Consider the following 23,068-nt stretch of genomic DNA (forward strand, 5'->3'; position numbering starts at 1 on the left):
CAGCGTCTGGGCAACATTTTGTGGCCATGTGGAAAGGCAAAGTGGCCAGGACGAAAGTGGCTGAGGACGAGTCTAAGTCTGAGTCGCAAATGGTTCTGGTTTTCGGTTGCTAGCAGCGAGAGAGACCGCAGCGGACTTTTCTTTTGCAGCTCCTCAAGGTCACTTTGGTTTGATGGAAACGGTTGCTGTGGCATAATTAGAAGTTTTCAGAGTAGAATTTATTTAGGACGAAAGTAGAATTTGCCTGAACTACTTCCCGAAGCTTCGTACAGGAAAATGGTTTAGTTAGGGAGGACAAACTGTAGATACTGCCTTTCTCAACGGATTCTCAAAGGAACCTCCTGTGATCGATTTCCCGCAACGCGGAAACCGATACCCACTCCCATTTCACAGGGCCGAATAACGAGGCAAACTCTGCGTTGCATATTCATGGGACATGGGCTCAAACACAACCCAAAACACAGCACAAACACAAACATTCGCCGCTGCCAGAGTTGACGTCGATGGCGTAACAGATATCGGTTACGTTGCATGCAACGGCACGGGGTCGGTCTATGCCTTTCGCCGCAAAAGGGGTTAAGCCAAGCGAAAGCCGCAAAAAACTTGTGTCGCACGCATAACTTAAAATGTATAAATATCCTTTTAAAGTCGTGTTTAATCAAGGGGGAATCGATTTCAAGCCTCGGTTAAGCAGCAAGGTGCTTTAAAACTTGTGTTTGTAAATGCTGACTTAACCACAGAGATTTCTAATGCATATTTAATTGAGTAAAATTCATAAATAATTGAGTTTTCAATGCAAGCACATATCCTAATTACATTCAGAGATACTGAGCAATATTTCTTTAAGGGTTTTCCAGGAAATTCGGACTATCTTTTAGTTTAAATATTTATCTGGAAAATCTTGAAGCTGTCTTTTCATGAAACAATTATTTAAGCTATTCCTGGAAATCTGGTATGCTAGTATCCCGATTTCACGCTGATGCACTATGCAAATGACCAAGTTCTTTTAGCTGTTTGGCCGTGACGTCAATGACGTTGGTAAAAGTAACAGGAGCAACAGAAAGAAAAACAGCAACAAGGATAGCAGCTCGGCGACACATTATCCTGCGACTAACTATGTAAAAAAATAACAAACACAAACATCAACTCTCGCACACTCATGGCGGAGCAGGACTCACGTGAGCGATTAAAATCCGAAAGAAAGTATTTCAGTTTTCCACACAGTTTTCCGAGGGTTGCTGCCGGGGTGCAAATGAGTTCAGCCGGAGAAAACAGCGGCATGTAATTGGAGGCGAGTGTCGTGTAAAATGTAAAACTTGCGCCGTAAATAAATCAAAACTTTCCGACTGAACAAACATTCAGGTGAGCGAAAATAAAAAAAAAGAAGTGCAACAGCAACGGCCCAGCAGCAACATTTTCATATTGACAAGTGTGCCGAAGAGGGAAAGCGTGGGAAAAATGGGAGCAGCAAACGGGTGGAAAGATGCAGGGCGGGAAAAACTCAAGCAGGGGACAAAAAAAAAACAAGGCTGCTGCCGGGGTTATTTACACTAAAAATTGGAACAGCTGCAAAGCACTTACAGGTGCTGCCGCTGGGCTTTTTAAACGGGGCAAAAGGGGATTTCCCCTTGAATTTTATTTCGCTCTTGAGCAATTCCTCAGTTAAAAACAAATTAAGAATTCAGTCAGTTAAATTTGTATTAAAGAAAACTTGAAAAAGTGAGGAATTAAAGAGCTAAAGCTCTTCTTAATCTTAAGCAAATCCGAAATATATTTAATAACATATTTGGAGATAGAACACACTTAATTCATTTTAGATTCGCATACCGCACATACTGTGTTTAATGAGGCTTTAATATTTCCAAATACTGTCATATGTGGCTAATCAAATGTCAAAGTTAATAGCCAGAAAAGAGTTAACTCTCGAACTCGCCATTAAAGCTGGCAAAATCTGCAGCACATAAATCCCCAATATTGATTTATTACATAATATGCTAAACACCAACCACACAAGGCGGGGCACAAAAATAGTTTCGCTTCGCCTCGTTTTGATTTATATATTCATTATTCTATCATATTTATGGGCGGGGCGCACAAATGAAATGTAAATGGCGCTCTGGCAGAGGATTAATACGGTTACACAACACAATACAACACACAACAACTAAATAAAGTGAATTTAAGTTGTGGCCGAAAAGTTTTGGCCGCAATCCGGGCTCAAGGTGGTCAAGGAGGCGAGCGCTTTCTTCTTTCACATTTGTATAGTCCTCGTAAAATGATAAAAATATTAATATAAATAAACAGGGGAGTAAACGGAGACCCCGAGACCATTTGCCAGTGCTGCGGCTTTGTTCGCCGGCAGCAGCATCTCGGAGCGGAGCAAAAGGAAAGTTTTGTGATATCATCTTTAGCGAGCAGCATCCGGGGCAACCTCGAGTGAGAAAACGCGGGAGGACTTTGGCATAAGTTGACAATTTTTTGTCGCTTTGCCATGGCTTCGACTGGGCTTTTCCTCCACTTTTCCATCCTTGTCTTGTCTATTTACCGCCCTTGCTATTTCCCTGCCATGGATAAATTTTCGGACTGCAAACTTTGCCCATTGCCGGACAGGCGGCACGGCACCGGCACCCAGCTGCCTTAGAGCCCGTCCCATAATTGATGGTCAAGCGTTTAACTTAATTGTATGTGGGAATCCGAGCTGCCGGTGGCATGGGCATGCTGATTGTGTCAAGATTTCATTTCAATTTGCGCCGCGATAAGGCTGCGAGACATAAAAGTAAATTGAAACGCCTGACAGTGGCTCTGACAACGGAGTACTGCGAACAGAACGCAGGACGCAGGACGCAGGACACAGGACCTGGGACCACTGGAACGGTAACCAGGTGCTCCTGACCATCATTGCTGGACGTCAGAAGCTCGTCACGCACGTGCAGGTGGAGCAGTTTCAAAAATTTTTAATTGAATTTGCCACTGGACAGGGTAAAAGAGACTCCAGCACGCAGACAAAAAAAAAGTATGTGACAAGATGGGTTTAAGTAATCAATTCAAGGAAATCTCTTTGGAATTAATGTACTTATACTACTCCGTACAATTTTATACAATTTGGAGGCTGTACTTTATAAGTATATCATTGTCGAAACAATACCACAGTTTTATATATTTAAAAGGGATTAACATTTATCAAATCAAATCTCAGACATTCCATAAAGTATTTCCCATCACTATATTTCAATATATTTTCGTCAGTGCACTCGTACTCACTATGCAACGGCGGCATGTACTCCATTTCCTCGTCACTGTCCTCCATGTCCTGGCCGGCATCGCTGGGATCTCCTTGGCCTCCTTCGGTCCGCTCTGCTGCTACTACTCGAGGGGGCGTGGCAAAGGAGTTGGTACGCAGAGCCACTTCCATGGCACGCAGAGCGGGCAGGCTCCTGGGCAATTTGCCATTCTGGAAAAAGGGAGAGGCGGACGATGGCCCATTAAAATTAGACAATAAATAGATAGAGATGAAAATAAAAACACGTGCCAGGTCATTCCAATTTCGAGGGAGTCAGAGCAGATCCCGGAGCCAGTGTCCTAATTGAAGCATTCAACCTGATTACGACTCTGAGCGACTGGCGACTGGCGACAAACGACTAACCTGAGACTAATGCCAAGGGCGACAAATGTCCTCTGAAGTGGCGTGCAAATCATGAAAAAGGATTACACGTACTAAAGTCCTGAATGGAAACAAATGCCCCACCTTGGCATCATCATTGCTGTTAAAGTTGGTCAAGTTTTGTTTTTCCCCTCCTGTTTTTCCTTCATTTTTGGTGACTAAAAAGCAACGATGTGACGACAACAATAACAACCGAGGGGAGCAGCGGCCAGAAATCCAATTTCAGCAAGTAGCACGACATAAATTTGTTTTCTCCACACCAACCACACACACACATGGGGATGGGGTTGTCCTGGCTGCTGGCCATGTCCTGCAAATGAATTCTGTTAATGCAGACATTACTCGAGCATATTAAAAGTCCGAATGTCCATTCCGCACAGAATTTTATAGCAGGCAACCGCACCGCACCGCACCAAAAGGGGGGAGGCAACTCCACCATCCAGGCTACAAATAGGCACATTTGTTCCACCCAAAAAAACACCCGAATCCGAGTCCGAATCCCAGGCAAAGGAGTAGGTAGTTGTAGTCCACCCCAATCCACCCCCGGGATCAGTGCTGCAGCCAATGGCCAATGTAGTTAGCAGGCCGGCCATATACGCATATTTGTTTACCTTGCCACGACAATTGCGGTAGACAGTTTTTCGGTTCACCGGGACACACACAGAGGGGCAGGCCAAAAAGCAGTTTCCGGCCGAGCCCCTGCCGGACATTTAGTTTATTTGATGTTGCGAAATGAAAATTGTGACATAAAAGGGACTAAGAACATAATTAACTAGTGTCCAATGTGCAAATCCAAACGCATAAAAAGTGAGCAAACAACTCTGACTGCTCTGCCATCGTTTGGGGGGAAAAATCTGAACAGAAAAAATATAAAAAAAAACAGAGGAAAAACCGAGGAAAAGTAGAGCAAACGATGCAACCGAATGTCGGGGCCACCGAATGACACTTAAAGGATTTGCCTGGGCGAGTCTTGAATATGGCCGGTGTTATGGGAATGCGGAAGCATTCGCCGAAGCGCCGAAGCTGATGCCCTGTATCCTGTGGCCCAGAATCCTGGGCCCATTCCGGCCGTCAGAGCGCACATTATTCGCTGTCCCCGGATCCGTTTTTACCAGCCACGTGTCGGCCACAAAGGGTCATGATTAGTTTGCTTAATAAAGAAAAGGGAATAGCGCCGATAAATATGAAAAAAGGGACTATAGCACTCACAGAAAAATTTAAGAAAATTAAACAGAAGTCCATTTAAATACAAATATAAGACGTCAGGTTCAAACTCTGGAAAGTTTTAAAAATATTTTAAGAAATTAAAATGTGGCTTACTGTTTTTTTTTTAGATATATCACAGTGTTGAATACATAAAAATACATTCATTATAGCTTCTGACTCCACACTTATAAAATCCTATTTAAAACCCATATGTTGTTGAAAGTTTAAATGGTTTTTAAGTATCTTAAAACTTTCCTAAGCTTCCTCAGTCAGATTTTCCTCAGTGCATCTACGAATTCTCCTATTTTTAGTAGAAAGCGTGGCCTGTGCGAATTATATAAAAGCTAAACGGCACAGAAGTTATTTTATATTTATGAATATGCCGGTCGTATTACTATTTACAATTGAAAGGCCACCCTGCCAAGCGGGGATAATATTTGAAATTAATGATTTCGAGTGCCGCTCGAGGCTCGGGTGGGTGGACAATTGCCAAAGATGAATGAAGACAAATGATGGGCGAGCATTTATAGCATTAGCATCAACTTTCAATTCCCAACCCACCGGGCGGCTCATGTCCATGTCGCGCTGCCTTCGATTTTTGCAAAGGGAACGCGGCCCAAGGATTACGAGGATTTCGTGGCCCAATTCTGGGGGAAGGAGAGAGAGCAAATTAAATAACCGTCAAACCGTCAAAGGAAATCTGCGAAACAAAGCGTTTCGCGATTTACCCCAAGAAATTACAAAATTTCTCTTCTTCTGTACCGTACATATTTCGTAAATTTTTCTGTTTTCGCATTCGGCTTCGTCTCCATTTGGCCTTATTTGCTCATTTTTGAGTATTTGATTTCATTTCGTTCATTCCCATTCCCATTCCCATTCCGCATTTTCATTTTCCACGCTCGTGTGTTTTTGCCCGAATATATATAGTGTACAGTTTTTAATAAAACAAATTCAGCGGGCGGTGGCCTGCGGCGAACATGGCAGGCGAAATTAAATTATTTCGCTTATCCCCCCTTGTCGGTGACGCCATAAAATGAAAGCAGGAGAAAGTCGCTGGCTGGACTCAGACATTTTATCATTTGTTGTTGCCACTGACAGGAGTCCTATAAGAGAATATATAATACATGAAAATATATACATATATAAAATATTTTCCAGGATGTGGCGGGATTCCTTGGTAAAACTCTTAAGGAAGCCAGGTTGCTTTGTAAATTAAGGAACAACAATATAAATCAAGCTCATGAGTTTCTAAAAGTTGAGTTTGAAAATATTTGCACTAAGACTGAGCTAATACTTAACAAATAAAACCATAGCTAATCAGCTTAAATATTTTTGCCAACATTTCACTTATTTATTTATGCATTTTGCACAAAACTAAGTCACAAAAAGTATAGATTAAAGTTTAAATAATTCAAAAATATATATTTTACATTGCAACCTAATCTGTAGGGATTTAAAACAGTTAATTTGTTGTTTTACTTATGAGAAATGTAAATGTTTGTTAGGAAAACCATAAAGTTCACAAAAAAATACAAGTTTATAATTAATACACAAGCTTTCTGCCAATAATTAAGAATAGCTAAAAGTATATTGATAAACATTTAGTTTAATGTTAATTTACAAATCTGGTGATTATACTTGTGAAACTTTAGTGCATTCACTTTATTTCAAGTTTAATGTTTGCAATTGCTTTAAAGGTGCAGGAACGCAATTCCTTGCTTCCTGTCGTGATTTGTTCGATGCGTGTTGTCCTGCAAGTGGCACCTGCAAAACACAGGCTATATGTTGTGCGACACTTCCGCTTCGTGGCGCATTTCTTTTGGCCTAATGGACGTTGATTGATGACGCGGCCGGCGACAGGTGAAAGTATATGCTGTAATACATATTTATGAGGCAGCCAGAGCAGGTGGGATCGCTTCGAGTCCTGCGAGTCCTCGGGGGCTTGGAGCTTGGATCGGTGGCTTGCATAATTAGCAGCGGATGAGGGGGATAGCCAATGCAATTTATACGGCCACAATGCGTCGCTCGAGGCTGGCCTTTCCGGAGGCAATCGGCGATCTAATGCCATGCAATTTTCTGCATTGTCGTTGCCGTTGCCATTGCCGTTGCAGTTTCAGGACAACCTGCTTTGACAGATCCCGTTTGCCATTTCGGTATGCAGAACGGGCCAACGGGCTAGCCGGGCCATAAATTAGGCCCCACATCACTCAGAGTGCGGCCATGGAGATGGGAATAGCGATGGGGCTTAGGGATGGCGGTGAGGATGGAGCTGCAGACGGAGCCAAGCGCAAAAGCATGCCAAAGGCATCAATCGGCAAGAGTGCTGTGCTGAAGATACGCGGAGTAGGGAACATTGTTTTACACACAAAAAAACAAAAGGGTATTGAAAATGTGATGATAAATACCTAAATATAAAATCTGGGAGTAGCTAAATAAATTCCTTAAGTCACTAAATAGTTTACATTATTACAAACACAGTGAAGGAATCATTTCCGACCCTATAAACCATATATATTCTTGATCAGCATGAAAAGCCGAGCCGTTCTAGCCATCTCCGGACAAAAACAAAAATTTAAAAAATTTTTCAAAATTTTATGAGGAATTCAATCGTTAAAATGGTCCAAAAATTCGACAAAAAATGAAATCTCTTAAAATGTTTAGTGCAGTATGCAGTATTATTAAACTAACAAAAACTAACATAAAGTAGTTGTCCGATTTAAAATTAATGCTTTTTTGGCTTTAATTTTAAAATATTGTCATAAATAAATAAATAGCGATAAATACCGATTCCAAGAATGCAAATATCTAAAGCTTAATTATGATTAATTAGATTTATTTTTCTCTGTGCACTCGCACAGGCTGCGGAAGCGGAATGGCAGCCCGGTTCTAGAAAGGCATGCAACATTGCATATCGAGACCACACGTCGTATGAGCAATGCCAAATGCTGCCGCCATCCCGGAGACGGGCCACATCCTAGATCCAAGCTGAATCCCAAGACTGCGTTCAAACGCATGAGGCGTAGTACTATCGCTCATAATTTTCAGTTTTCGCATATGCCAGCCTACGGCAGTCTAAGCAAACAAACAGGGACACAAACACACACATAGACAGGGGGCATCGCCTCAGCTGCACTTTGAATATCCTGCCATGGGCGGCTCAGGAATATCCTTTACCTCCCCAGTAGATCCAGCAGCAGCCAATTCCATTGCCTTTTTTTGCTGTTTTATTTGCTCATAAAACTATCAAATGCCATTTCTACAAATTTATTAGCTAAATGCTCAGACAAAAAATGTATAACAATAAATTAAATAACATGATTTTAATAATACATTTTTTTTTTTATATTTGTATACCCATGAACAAATTTATTAAAAATAGCCACCAAACATAAATCCAAATTAAATAAATAACACTCAAAAATCAAAACAATTAATAAAATTGGGATTAAAGCAAATGCATGTATTGTTTATTTTTCTACTATATGAAAGAACATTATCTGAATAAAATTAAATTATTTTTCTAAAAAGAATACAATTAACCAGAATTCTTTAAGCAATCACATTCAATCGAATAAATTCACAATTCTGCAAAGAATTCGTTTAATTATTCACCTCAAAGTGTTTATTGCTGGCGGATTCATATGCAATTCGATAACTCATGGCATATCCTTTTCTGAGTGGAGGACTTAACTCCTGGCTCATTTATCTTCTTATCAGTTGCCAGGCCCGAAAGTGCATTGTGGGGCCTTGGACTGCTCGGGCCGGTTTGTAAATGTTGTGTATTTGCCATTTGAGTGGCCACCGGGGATGCATCCGATCCTATCCGTGCACATGCACCTGGCCAACGAGTCCTGGCCCCGGAGTCTCCGCCAGGGAATGGCACGGGAATAAATCAAACTGCTTCTGCTGGATGGCCACTTACGAGAAAGCGGGCCCATTGCAGCGGGCCCAATTATCACAGAAAGTTGTCCATGCCGCTGGCTTGTCGGACATTAATTTTCCGCCACAAATATTTGCACACTGCCAGGATCCGAGATCCCAGATCCCAGGAGTTCGAAGTTTGGTAGCTGGAGAGGGGCGAAAGACCGTGAGTGCAGGCGACGTGCTGCCAAAGAGCCATTGTAAACGGGGCCAAAACGGCTTAAGCGACGACAGCAACTACAGCGGCAGCAAAAGCTGCCATTTAATCGAAGCCAACTAATTGCCCCGTAATTGACAGTTTGACTGTTTGGTAATTTGTTTTTGCATGTTGCGCTGTCAAAAAGTTTTCCTTTTTTTTCCACCCGCACCGCTTGATGCCGCTAGATCGCGTTTTCCAGCTGAGCGGGCGCCGAAAAGCGCGGCCTTTGGTCTGCTCAAAAACAGGAGCTAAGCCCAGCTAAACTGGCAAAAAGCCAAAAGTTTTCAACAACAATTGTGTTTGCCATATTAAGCAATGTAATATATGTTTGCGGCATTAGGTGTGCTATTATCGGTTTTTTAGACATGAACACGGATTATAATAGATGAGTGAGTCTGGCCAGTAATTAGGGGAATTTGAAAGCATTTACAGAAAAATAACGAAAATAAAACTTAAGCATACATCTTATATTACGACTTTAGTAATATATAAATCAAGTGAACTAAAATATTTCCTTACCTCAGTTAGCTCCCCATTTTCATAAGGTTTTGCCAGTAATCTTCGGACCTCTTTAATACTTAAACAAAGTGAAACAGGACCCTCTCAGGCTGTGTCCCCACCCCACCTGGTAACCGAATATTGGGCACCTAATTTATGTAAAAGGCAAATAAATCAATTAATGTCAAACAACCTGTGAGAGCCGCGCAGAAAAGATATGGAAACCTGGCCAATGGCAAGGAGAATGGGACTGAGGCACTGGCCATTCTCCCCTATTGGAATAATAATAATTAGAGACCGACTGACATTTTGAGTCGGAGGCAAATATAATTAATTACGTACCGCAGAGTACCAGCCAGCAGCACAATACAAATTTATAGAGGCAGCCTTGGCCATATACACCGATATAAAGCCTAGTCAGCAGCCAAGGAGCTGGGGCAAGGCGGTCTATCAACGGCCTCGTGCCTCGTGCCACGAGCCCATTGAATAGTTGGCCAGGGAAAACTTTGCCACTTGGGCGAGTATTTTGAAATGTTTTGCAGCAAACACACATACTACATAATGAGTTAGACTGGGGGGAACCAATACCAAGAAGTGGCCACAACAACAAACAGAAACCAGCAAAGGCAGCAGGCAGCAGCAGGAACAACTCCAATCAATTATACGGCCAATTAAATGCCGAAAAAGCAAAGGAAATGCGAGGGAATATAATGGACTGGAATCTTGGACAGTCTCGGACTAGAGTCTATTCGAGCTGCAATTTATTTAACGTTGTTCTTGGGGGCATTTTTATTTGTTATTGAAAATAAAGATGCCCGAACACGTTGCAAAAGATAAACAAAAAACAAAACAAAACGAGACCAGGACTAGTCCGCAAGGAATGCCAGCGTAACGAGCCGGCTGCAGGGATGTAAGGATGTGAGGATGTGTGGGGGACAGGATGGCCAGGTGAGTGACAGACAGCCGCTTTGTCAAAGTCACCACATACACTAATTTAATGAAGAAGGTCCTGGTAACTGGCAGTCCCTAACGTGTTCAGTCGAACATCTCGGAGCCAAGCTGCCGTTAGTTACGGCCACCAAAGACATGCAAATTAATTGACCAACAAAATGCAACGAAATGAAACAAACAACTCACATGCGTCAGTCATTAGGGGCAGCTTACAGATGAAATTTAAAGTCCTTGCAAAGGAGTCTGCCTACTGGCTTAACTTGTCTCGCATTCATTTGGATTTCTCAATGGCCAGGTAATGTTTTGTCACATATTTGCCATTAAATAAATTTTAGAAGAAAATTCTTACAAATACTTGGAGAATAGATAACTAACTTGCAGACATTCTTGAATGTTGCACTAACAAAAACCGGTTAAAGGGAACTCGAAATGAACGTTTTAAAGTATTTAAAGGTACGACAAATCGTAAAATTAAAGTCTATAACAAGGACTAAATAATTAAATTAATCTATTACTTTAAGTCCCCATTAAACTTGAACCTTAATGTTTTACTAAACTTATTATTATATCACTTTAAAACTATAAATAAGGATCTTTAGAATTACCCTGTTAATGATTAAATATTTATTTACCGTGCTGCTTTACATATTTATGTACATCTTTGCTGAGAGAACGCTATTGGGCTGAGAACACACATTATTGTTTTAGCCAAGCCATGAAGCTAAATTACGGTTCAGGTTGAGTGGTTGCCGAATGCTAAGCTTTAATTTCCACAATGTCGGGGTATTTCAATTACGGAATTACAATGGTCATGGCCCATAATGGATATGAATCAACGCCTTTGGTGCAAATTGCTTATTTAACCAGAATGATTGATACAATAGGCTTCGAACGCATTTCAGTGATTTTCTCACTTGCAATGCGGATTATGCATTCCGAATATGTCAACTTAATTGTGCGTTGGAAATGTGTGCCCTGCAAATGCAGCATTCGTTGCATAACTAATATATATAGTTACACAACTAATGAATGGCAAACTTTCGACCGTTTGATAAGAAATTCGCACAAAGTTGCCAAGGTGCCCGAACGAACGCCTCTAATTTGACAGCCGCGGCGGTTTGGCTTGGCTTCGCTTTTGGCATTGTTGTTTCGCTTACGTGTGTGTCTGTCTCTGTCCCTTTTTGCCAGCGACACACGCCACGCCACGCCCCCCTCCCATGTCCTTGCTGTCCCCTTGCCGCACGAGCGACTCGTGGCTCCTCCTGTCTCCTTTCGGTAAAACATTTTCTTTGTGTCAGTTGAGGTTGCATTTTATTGTGTTACAACAGAGTTTGGATTTGGCCCCGGCTCCTCCTGCCTTGTTTCCAATGCAGTTGCTTTGGGATTTGGCCTGACAGCCAGTTGGAAATTGCAACTGTCAATTGCATTTAATTCGCCCTGTTCCTGGCGGTTTGACCTTAGCGAGCCACCCGGCAAAAAAAAAAAAAAAAAAAAACTAAAAGAGGAAAATGGCAAGGAGAAACCGAATTTACGCTAAATTAAATTAGGACTGGCAAGGGTTTAAGAGAGAGACAGAGAGAGCGCGTTTAAGCGCGCATACAGTATCAAGTATACGCCACATGGGCCGCCATTGAAAGTGAAGCGGCTGATGGCGTTTACACTTTCAAAGGACGCAAAGGATGCATCCTACGCTGCCCTCATCAAGTGTCGCTCGTGCAAAATAAACCGTTTGCCAGCAAAAAAGCTCATGCGCGGCTGCTTTTGAAATTTGGCGCCCTCGCACACACACAGACACACACACACAGCAGCGAGAAACAAAGAAGCACTTGAAGAGAGCACCCTCGCACACACCAACAACGCGGGGCGACACCGATACAGAGGCATTGTGGTAAAAGCTTTCAAGTGCCAGGCGATGCTGCTCCTGCTGCCAATGTCCCTTTTTATCTGCCAGGCGATGATTAACCCGCTTTGTGCTTCGAGAGCTCGGTACTGAAACAGGAATCATTGCACAGGACCTCTTGCAGTTCTATGAAAAGGATTCGTTTGTATAAGGATTTTATATAGGGAAAAAATCAAGCTGGGTTTATCTAAAAAAATAGGTATATTTTTATGTTAGAACTTCTATAGTTTATCGCTGGAAATATGTTGAGTTCTTTTGTAAAGACTAGTATTATATATTCTTTGAAATTCAAAATATATCCTACAGATAAATATAAATATGTCCTCTAAATTAAACATCCTTAAGATATTATGAATTTATTAAAACATAACTTCCAAATGCTAACTACTAACAACTGCTAACAACTCTCGCTTGCCAAGCAAGTAATGGGTTAAGAGACTTTGAGTAAGCCAGTGCGCGAAGCACTCGCATACACACACACATAGACACGCACACACTAGCACTTGCAGGACGAAGGACATGGAATCAGATGCGGTGAAATTCGGGACACTCAACAGCAGTGGCTGGCACTTTGGGGCGCCACCTCGCGGCCAGTCCGCAGAGTGAATTAACAGCGCTGTGTGGCCAAGGACCCAAGATGCTCATGGTGAGATCGGCGTACTATATAGCGTAGTGCTGGGGACGATGTGTCCCCCCTGCCCCTGGAGAGCAATGAAGCGTTTACAGGACGAGAAAGTCACCACAGTTGTGCGACTGTTAATGCCAGGACTTGGCTTACTTGGCTGCTTTTGGCTTCGCCGAATGGAACTGCTGGCCCTAAGGCCAAGTTCTGATTTGGCTCGGCGCTTTTGGGTGCGTTTTTAGCGTGGCCCTTTTCTTTTTTGCCTTTTCCCGTCCTGTCCAACGCTTGTCCAATTTGCCAGCTTGGCTGTTGTTCACTTGGCTGTCAACGGTTTCCTTGGCTTGTCAACGGCTGGCCACAAGGCAGTCCTTTGATATCGAATCCTTTAGCGCAGCTATCAAATTTTTTCTGCTTAAGCTGCAAGCAGCAAGGACACGCCCGGCCTTCCACTCCTTTCCGCCACTCACATATTTTCGTTTTGTTTCAGTTTCCCACTGCCGAGAGCGAAATAATGACAGCCTCGCACGGAGATACAACTGGGGAGGATACTTTTTGCTTGGATTCCTTCCAATGAAGCCAACGCATTCTACCAGTCCTCGAAATATGCTGTTCACTTTGTGTGTCTGCTTTTTGTTGGCCGTTAACGCTTCATATGAAATATGGATTCACTTACGCATCACTCCCGACCCATCGGGGCCATTAAGGCCACCACTACTGCCAGCCAAAGGATTCTGTTTTTATATCCTTGCAGGGTATTGTACTTTCAGTCAGAAGCTTGCAACCCAGTGAAGGAGTCGTTTCCGACCCCATAAATCATTTAAATTCTTGATCAGCATTAACAGCTGAATCAAACTGAACATGTCTGGTGGAAAACAAAAATTTCGAAATTTTTTCAAAATTTTATGAGGGGTTACATCGTTAGAATTATAAAAAATTTACAAAAAATTTGCATTTTTTAAATTTTAAAACTCAATATGCAGATTTGTTAAGCTGACAAAAACTAGCATAGAAAAGTTATCCGAATTGAAATTAATTAATTTTTGGCTTAGTTATGATATAGAAATCAATAATTTAACCGAAAAGTTATCATATAAAAATATAGATGTTAAATTTTAATTATAGCTTTACAAATTGGGATTTATTCACTTTTGGCTATGTTAGATTCGATTGCACATTCGAACCTATGTGTAACTATAAGGGTGTACACACTTCGGCTACTGAAAATTAGTTTCATTTCCTGTTTTTTAATTACATTTTTACTTTTCTGTGTCCTTTTAATAGAGCATGCGAAAGGGCAATGCATTGAGGACTCCTTCCTTTGACATCACCCTACGATCTTGTCGACAAAGAGTGTCGAATGGCTAAGGTGCATTTTCTTTAAAAAAAAAATAACTAGTAATTAAGAAAGATTGTGAGGGGTGTGAAAAATATACAGGATTCTATTTAAATATAAACAGAAATTCCTTATAGGATAGTGTTTCAAGGGACTTTAATTCTTCACATTTATCTATTTGATAATTTCAGCAATAGAAATGCTAACTTAAATGTTTCCAGACTTCAATATCCGGATTCTAATTGTGGGATTACTCAAAGCCTCTTTGAAGAAATTATGAATATCCATTACCCTGGGAACTGGTTTCTTCATTATCATTCATTTGGCATTAATTGTTTTGTGGGCAGTACTCCCTATTTATAATGTAGGTACTTAGCAGCACCTCACCACACCCTCGTTTCTAGGCAACTGCCTGAGAGTTTAGTAAAAGGTTTCGACGGCACAAATAAACAACTCGAAATATTTCACAGCTTATGTACGGATATATTTCTACCCAAACCAGGGGGAAAATATAAACACACACAGACATACCATAAAACAAGAAAGCTCTAACACCGAAATCCGCTTTGAGATACTCCGCAAGTACATATGGAATATGAGCAGAACAATTATTAGATGGAAACCAACTGTTTTTCCAGCATAATGCCGAAGGCGGGGTCAACCAGAGACAAGCAGACAATTCCTGGTTTCAAGTGATTCCAAATGCAGCAAGAGCAACAGCTCATAGGAAAACTTTCTAATGCAGGAACCCAAACACCGAGATCATTGTTGGGGGGAAAATACACAGGAAAATGCATTCTGTTAACAACAACTATTGAACTCTAAATAAATTACTGAAATTCAGAACAAAACTGATAGAAATTTTGTATATGTTATTAAGTCTTCTCTTTCTAAAAAAAGGCTTGTCTTTCGACTAACTAAGGCAACTTAATATATGTATATTATTTTAAATGGAATTAAACTCTCCCCTGAGCTAAAATAATGAAATATTTATTAGTAGCAAAACTAAAACTCCAAATTGATTGACTTATTGAGTGATATTTCTTCACAGTGCTCACATTCCGACCCTTGTCCTGTCGGACATCTATATTTCCACCCAGCCATGTGTGGGCGAGAGTACATTATGGCAGTGGGGCTAGTGCAAACATTAAAGGCAGCACATAAAATGCTTTCTTTGTGCATGATAGCGCGCTTAGTTTTTCAGAAACTGAGGGGAAGGAAATGCAAAAAAACAAATGAAAGCGAATGCCAGCGGTAGAGCAGTAGGAAAAGGTATTGTTAAGTTTGCAGGAAGACCGCAACACTCACACAAAAGCACTAAACAACTGAGTATTTTCTGGATGTATTAGATATGGGGAAAAACGGACAGACAGACGGACTGTCGAAAAAAGGCATTTCATGAAAGATTTAACATTCAAATGTGCCGAGTCCCGGAGTCCTTTGTGTGAGCTCCGTGTGTGGGCTCCTTCTAAATAAAACTACTTAAGCACATGAATGAACCGCACGTGAATGAACCGCATTAAGGATGCAGGACTATGATGTGCATTTTGCTTATGTTTATTTCGCATGTAAAATGTATTTCACTCAAGGAAGCGAGCCGGGAAACGAGGATGCCGCACAGTTGTCATCAAAATTGTGAAATGCCAACTGCCGGAGGCAAACTTATGAATTTTTATTATATTGTAATCCGTTGCGACTTCGGACTCCTCCTCGCTGCATTAAGACATTTGCTGGCGAGTGACCAGTCCACTTCGCGTTCCTTCTCGTCCTGTTTCACTTTTTTCGTTGCTTTATCCTGTCAGCTGGCGAGCTTTTTTGTGTTGCAGATTCTTAATCAGGACAAACTTATCCGGTATGCACAAGCATCAACGGCAAGGCTATCAAATAAACGAATCGTTGGACACGGTCAAGGAGCGGGAGCGGGAGCCGAAGGAGCGGAACGACGGCAGACACTATCTCAGCATGTCCTTGCAGTCGATTCCCCTTCCTGAAATCCGAAATCTGCCGGCAGAAACGTAATTTAAACAGCACGTTTTGCATGTCGCTGGCCAGGGCTCAGGGCCCGCCGTAAAGGGCCGAAGCCCAATCCTCAAGTCCAGCTCAGCTTTTTGCCCACCGCCATTTCCTTGCTCACCGAAAACACATAGAGAAATCGGTTTCAAATTAAGATTTTTAAGTCATTCGTTTAATACAATAAGTGTTGATCGTAGCCAAGAACGACCAAAAGACTAGGTAGTTTTAATTAAAACAAACATCCTTTGAAAATGGGAAACCTTCTACGAAACCCTACTCACTCTTCTCAGTGTCCTGCTCGTTCTCTTGTTGTCCTGCGCTTCTTTACTCATATTAAATGCAAAAGTCATTGAGCGCAGGACAACAGTGAAGGAGGGTTGGGTAAGGACTAGAAGGAGTTGGGAAAGTGGCAGAGGTAGCGGCCGGGGTAACAAAAACAACTAGTTTATTTCCACATCCTTGGACATGAGTTTGCTGTAAAATTTCGTGTTGATGATCTTACTAGGTTATGCATTAGTTTTCCGTGCTCGTGTCCATACCCTCTACCTCCCTCCTTCCGGTATGCAACCTTATCTTTGCTTTCACTTCCGCTCGTACCGATTTGCATTTTTCCCCCCCCCATCCTTGTAGCTTTGATTTTTTGTGTCCTGTCGCTGCGCTAAATCTCACCAGCAGCATGCATGCAGATTCTCCGTGAAGAGTTCCTCCGATGTTGCTTGTCTTTTATGTTTATGTAAATTGAAGTTTGGCAGCAGCACACCCATAAATATTAAGTATACGTGGCATTGTCCCTGCTGCTGTTGTGCTTCGCAAATTGCAACACTTTAGTAGCCCCAGAAGGATTTGCTGCCATTGACTGAGTGCCACTGATGTACTACAAATAACCCCAATTCACACGTAGCCCACCTTGAATTGATGTTGGAAATCTACAAGTTTATGGCTAGCATTATCTTGGGAAATTCAGGTATTAATACATGGCTTCCCTCTTCACAATAATTTCGAATTTATATTTATTTCTGTACCTCATAATCATTTCTTTCTGTGTACTCACCCGCTGATAAACGCTGACGGCTGCCGCAGCTGCGGATTTGAGGCTTCTAACACTGCGGCTTGTGGGCTGTGGCAGTGTGGGCACGAGTGACGTCATGGGCATTGCAGGTGTTCGGGCGGCAGGCGGGGGACAGACCACAGGTGGCTGGAGAAGTGGCGGTTGCAGCAAAGGTGGAAAATTGCTCAGCAAAGGGGGTGGCTGCGGCGGGGGCGGAACGCTTTTGGGCCGCAATAATGGTTTGCAATCCTCCGATGGCGGCAAAGGCGGTTGCTGCTGCAAATGTTGCTGATGCTGCTGCTGCATGGGCAACATGAACGGAACGAAGATCATCGACTGAGCAGCTGAAGTCTGGTAGACCGCAGGTGAACTCTGGTATACCGCAGGTGTCATGTTGCTTCTGCTGCCAAAGGATTGCATATTGGTGTTGTGTCCATCGCAGTGCGAATGACAATGTTGGCGTAGTTGCTCCGGCTTCACATTGCTCACGTACGTATTAGAGGTTGTCGTTGTCGGCATGAGGCAATAGTTCGAGGTTGTTCCTGTCGGAATCTGTGGCAGCTGCTGTGTCGTTGTTGTCTGCTGCAGAGTCGTGATGCAGCTAACCTGTTGCTGCTGCTGCAGCTGCTGCTGATGTTGCTTCGGTGAGTGGTACAGCGGGGGAGGCGGTTGTTGATGTCGCAAGCGTGGCACTGGCAAATGCTCGTAGGCCTGCTTGCAACATGCACAGTCCTGGCAGCACCCGTGGCCATTGCTGCTGTCATTGCTGTTGCTATTTGAGGAGACGGAGGCGGGCATTGGATATGGCTGGGAGCTGGAGCGTGCGCCGGTGGAGCAGCTCAGCAGCTTGGGCGCCTTACCCGGCGGTTGCCACTGGATCGAGCAGGGCAGGATGCCAACGAAGCCTAGTCCCCCGGCGGGACCGGCCGAAAGTCCTTTCGACAGGTTCGCTATCTTGGTCGCAACTTAGCCACGCTTAGCTCAGTGTATCTGCAACAGAAACAATAAATTTTTTGGGATTATAATATCGGAAAGGGTACATTAATTTATACTATTTTATTTATATATATCAATCAAAAGCATACAAATATTTAAAGCTTAGCTATGATCGATTTTCGATTTTATCCTAAAATTCAATAGCACACTGCCAGAGTCTATTAACTTTGGCTTCCTAAAGTTATTTTCCTTTCTTATTTTATTGTAATTTTTTAAGGATTTAATGTTCTTTAATAATGATTTTTTTAGTATTATAAATAAGCCTTGGCCTAAAACAATAACAACCAAATATATATATACTCGGCTGTAAACACCCAACCGAAGCTGGCTTTAAATACAAAATAAATTATTTATAATTAGTCAGGCTTCTTGTTATCATTTCTCTTGGCCCGGTATTTGCTTCCTTTTGGCTTCTCATAATTCATGAGTTATTTTCGGCACGCTTGATTAAAACGAGCCGTCTTATTAAAACAAATTTTGCGTAAACAAAGTCAAGAGGAGACGCGTTTCCAAAGGTATCTGGTTCCTGGTCGGAATTTCCGGTGCTCGTTGCTGTTATGGGGGCCTGTTGCTCACCATCGACCACGATTCGCCCTCGATGGGCTGGCACTCGTTAGAGGCTTTCGGAAATCACTCAAAGTTTGTCAAGAACGAGAAAACCAATTTTTCAGCTGAGTGCATTTTAATTTCGTGTGCTCCCGTCGAGTTCTGCAGCCTAACCCTAACCTATGACCCCTGAAACCCGGGTGCTGCTGCTGCTGCTGCGTGTGCGGTGGAAAAGTTTGCTTTTCATTGCAGCACGCTTGAAATGGCAACTTGGACAAACAACACGAGAAGCAGCACCAGCAGCCGAGGCAAGAGTAATAACACCAACAGACCCGGAAAAACTCAAATCATCAGCCGCTCTCCAAGGCAAATGCAAGAAAAATTGGCCCCGGCCTGTTCCCGTTTTCCATTCTCCTTTCAAGCCAATTTGCATGCCTCTGTCCACACAGTCCATTGTTGACTCCGCCTGCGTCCAGCTGTCCTTGGAACGCATTTTTGGGGCAGGAACGAAACGAATCCTTGCAGGAACAGCAGGCCAGGCCAGGCCAAACAATAGAATTTTAGATGTGACAAAACAGGTGCACGTGTGTCCAGCCGTTGTAGCAAATGCTACTGGCCAAAAATTTCTGGTCTTGAAGAGCTGTGTATTGGCCTTGCCTAATTGTCAGACTGCCTCTTGGGCAGAAAGCCTCATTTTACAAAATACCTACAGAATCAATCAAGATCCTGGGGTCAATCTGATACTTGACTGGGGGGTTCCAAGTATGAAGTTTCGGTGAAAAGTGAATACACAGATTGTTTCAGGAGCCTTTCAATATCAGGTTTTGAGGAAAAGTTTGCTTGCTATATACTTTTATGTTTGACAAATTGGAAATTTGTGGATGGCAGAAGTGATAATTTAGGTTTGAACACTTCTTAAGCTCATTACAGCTCTTTTCTGTGTGTTTAAATGTTTGTATTTTTTTAGTAAACCAAATTGATTAAGAAATTACCCTAGAAATACCTTTGAACTTTACGTTTGCCTTAAATAACAAACAGAGAAACTGAAATAATTAGTAATGTAAACTTATGACCCCGAACTGAGATTATGGCAATGAAAGAGCTTGTGAATCTCATAGAATGCACCTCCTTTGGACTCTGGCAAAAGCAATGTAAGCAAATATCTCTTCAAAACAAATTTCCATAATTCCATAAATACTTGGGCCGCATAATGAAAAATATTTGCACAACTCAAGATCAAAAGTTTTTGGTGGCAGAGCCACGAGCAGACAGCACAGGATAGTTTAGTTTTTCGGCTTAGATGGCCAAGACAGCAACTTTCCAACTCTTTGCCATCCAGCCAGGGCAAAGTTGCCATTTTTGACTAGAAAATTCAGTAAAGCAGTTTGCAGCTGCAATCGTGTTCAATTTGAATTGTTGGTGTATTTCCGAGTATCTAATAAGTACAAGATACGCGTGCATGGAACTTTTGTGTGGCTCTGCAAGAGCTTAATTACAAAACCGACAAAGGGTTTTAGTACGAAAAATAATCACTGGCAAGGACACACAGAGACCGCCGAGGTCCTTTCGAAAGTATGTATGTTTCCTGTTGTCTGTGCGATACATTCGTTTGCCGTTCTGGGCGCCCCAAAGTACAAAGAAACTTACAAAAAGAATTTGCTAGCATCAAAGCAAAAATTTTTAATGAATTTCTTGCCGGGCAGCCGTAAGCCTCCAAAACGCACCTCACCTCATCTCACCGCACAGCACCGCTCAGCACCGCACGCAAATGCAAAGGACTCAAAAAGGACCCACCCCTCTCTTATAGCCTGTGGAACGGGAATGCAGGGTCAAAGGTCCACTGGCCAGTACAGCTCGCGTTGCTGTTGCTTTTGCTGTTGCTGTTGCTGCCGGGTCCACTTCATCTTCCCTTTGGCACTGGCTGGAAAATCGTGTTGCTCGTTGGTGGCCTTAATTAAATTTAAATATTTTATCACCGAAAAATTGCCAGGCGGCAGCAACTGCGCAACAACAGCAGCTAGCGAGGACGAGCGAGGACATGAAAAGGGTGCAAAAGTGTTGGTCCGGCCGGGGTGTGTGTGTTCCTGTGAGTGTGTTCGAGTGCAGACAGCCGAAAAATACTGATGTGGGTGTATTTTTCATTATTTGCCCAGCGCTGCAACTTTTTTGCCCAAGCAGGCTCTCGTCCCTTTGCCGCTGCCACACTTCATATTCAATTGTGTTGAATAATTGCCATACGGTTTTTTGACCAACGGTTTTTGACACTTTCCTAAAAGGACACACGCGCTCTCAAGTGCCCCGCCCACATGCACACACAGACACACACTCACACACAGCCGAGGACCGCCCTCATCCCACATTTGAAGTTCGTTTTCCCTTTTTTCCCTCTTGCAAAAAATGAGCAAAACACTCGACCAACTGGGGGAAAACTCTGCGGACCTTTGGACACGCCAACAAGAGCAACAAAAACAACAGCGATAACAACAACAATTACAAGGGAAATGGTAGGTGGAGGGGTGAAGAGGCGGAAGGGGGTGCACAGAGCCAAACAAAAACAAAACATGCCAAAAGCGTTTTTTGAAATATCTTTGTAAATATTTAAAATGCTCTGTACATGCGGGTGCTTCAATCAAACTGAATCGCCAATGGCAGGGGTACTGGCCGAGGCGAAGAAAGGACCTCTGATAGTTGGGGGGGGGGCTTAGAAAAAGGTCCTTGAACATGAGACTCGGGACCGTGGCTATTGTGTACCAAGCTCACCCCGGAGACAACGAAGCGAAACTGGTTTTAAATAGTTTTTGCCGGCAAATGTCAAAATGCAATTTGATATTCATAAATTAATGAAACACCATTACAACAAAAAAAAACTCTCCTGGATTATAAAGTTTTTACATAAATTATGTGGGCGGGTCTCTGACTGTTTTTCTGAGGGGTTGTGATTTAAATCTGGCGTTAAATGTGTAATCCCTGGCTGATTATAAATGCATTAGAAATGAGTTTAAAATTACAAATTCCTTTCGAATTCCATTGAACCATCATCATATGAGTAAGGCTCTCAAAAGGTCTAAAACTAAATTAATTCAAATCCATTCGAGTGTTAGATTGGTTTTTAAAAGGAATTTCTTCTTTATCACTTTGGGTTTAGTTTGGGTTTAAGTTTTCTCCAGAAATTGTAAAACTTAATTTGCCGAAATATCTCTTTTAAATATATTTAATGTCAGACACTTGCTTAAAGTTACAAAACAAAATAAGTATGAGTATTTGATTCAGTTTAAATATTTGTTAAAAAAGTCAATGATTCTATTGGAAAGAGTAAATTCTATTGGAAAGAGTAAATTCTCTTTCCAATCAGTAGTAAAATCGTGAATTAATATCGGGTAGATTCTGTTCATTACTGTTCATTCCTTATAGCACGTTATCAATAATTTTTGTTTAATAATATAACAATTCTGCAATTTGTGCTGACAACAACGGAATCCATAATTTCCTTAACAGTCTCTTGAAAATCTCTAGTTCCTTGTTGATCAATTCTTAAGGATCTGCTTTCCGGCACACATGCGCTCTCTCTCAAGCCGCTGTTTTCCTTTATGGCAACACAGAAAAAAATGTAAACAAGGTCAGAGGCCAAAACATGAAGCACAATAAAGAGAGCGGCATGCAGAGCATGCTGTAGTTGGAAGGACTCCCTCTACTCACTCACTCACAGTCTCTCTCTCTTCGACTCTTCGTAATGCAGTCGCTCACACAGACACTTGCAAGCAGGCAGGATAACGCCCGAATGGCCCACTTTGGGTTGTATCGAATTTTTATTTCTTCCGCACAACAAAACTCGCGACCCGAAGAGGCAGGAAAACAAAGTCGAAAGTGCGGCACAACAACACAGAGAGCACGAGGAAGTGAAGGCCGAAGGATAAACGCACGGGAATCCCCGAAATCCAGGAATTCGGCCAAGATCTTAACGTTTTTACTTCTCAGCGGAAAGTAGCGCCACGTGTCGACGAATTAACACTGAAGAGCCAAGTTGGCGTCCAGCAGTTTCACTTGCGATTGTAGCGGCAGCGCTGCACCACCACCGAAAAAGGACTCCGGCACACAAGCACACGCACACACACACACTGCACACATACATGTGCCACCAATGCAGGACACGCAAGGCGAGCCAACCCAAGCAGCG

General features: G+C 42.4%; 1 protein-coding gene and 1 long non-coding RNA gene across 5 annotated transcripts; both read right to left on the bottom strand.

Annotated features, from left to right (window-relative positions):
- Nucleotides 1-1,456: 1,456 nt before the first annotated feature.
- LOC110176553 (uncharacterized) lies at nt 1,457-18,343 on the bottom strand. 4 transcript variants are annotated; one of them, XM_086840190.1, is made up of 2 exons: nt 17,356-18,343; nt 1,457-3,451 (listed from the first exon to the last, which is right to left on the bottom strand). In XM_086840190.1, the coding sequence occupies exons 1-2, from the start codon at nt 18,148-18,150 to the stop codon at nt 3,161-3,163; spliced, it is 1,086 nt and encodes a 361-aa protein (XP_086696316.1). In that variant the 5' UTR covers nt 18,151-18,343; the 3' UTR covers nt 1,457-3,160. The 4 variants fall into 4 exon arrangements, with proteins under 4 accessions (XP_086696316.1, XP_086696319.1, XP_086696317.1 ...); XM_086840193.1 differs by lacking the exon at nt 1,457-3,451 and adding an exon at nt 16,733-17,289 and having other exon boundaries at nt 17,356-18,337; XM_086840191.1 differs by lacking the exon at nt 1,457-3,451 and adding an exon at nt 16,929-17,230 and having other exon boundaries at nt 17,356-18,337.
- On the bottom strand, nt 16,733-16,984 carry LOC147642634 (uncharacterized). The gene is made up of 2 exons (XR_015273302.1): nt 16,844-16,984; nt 16,733-16,778 (listed from the first exon to the last, which is right to left on the bottom strand). It is a non-coding gene; the product is annotated as an uncharacterized LOC147642634 (long non-coding RNA).
- Nucleotides 18,344-23,068: the final 4,725 nt, after the last annotated feature.

Source organism: Drosophila serrata, unplaced genomic scaffold (genome assembly GCF_035046125.1).
Source record: "Drosophila serrata isolate PLE 108 unplaced genomic scaffold, ASM3504612v1 contig_382, whole genome shotgun sequence".
NCBI lineage: Eukaryota > Metazoa > Arthropoda > Insecta > Diptera > Drosophilidae > Drosophila > Drosophila serrata.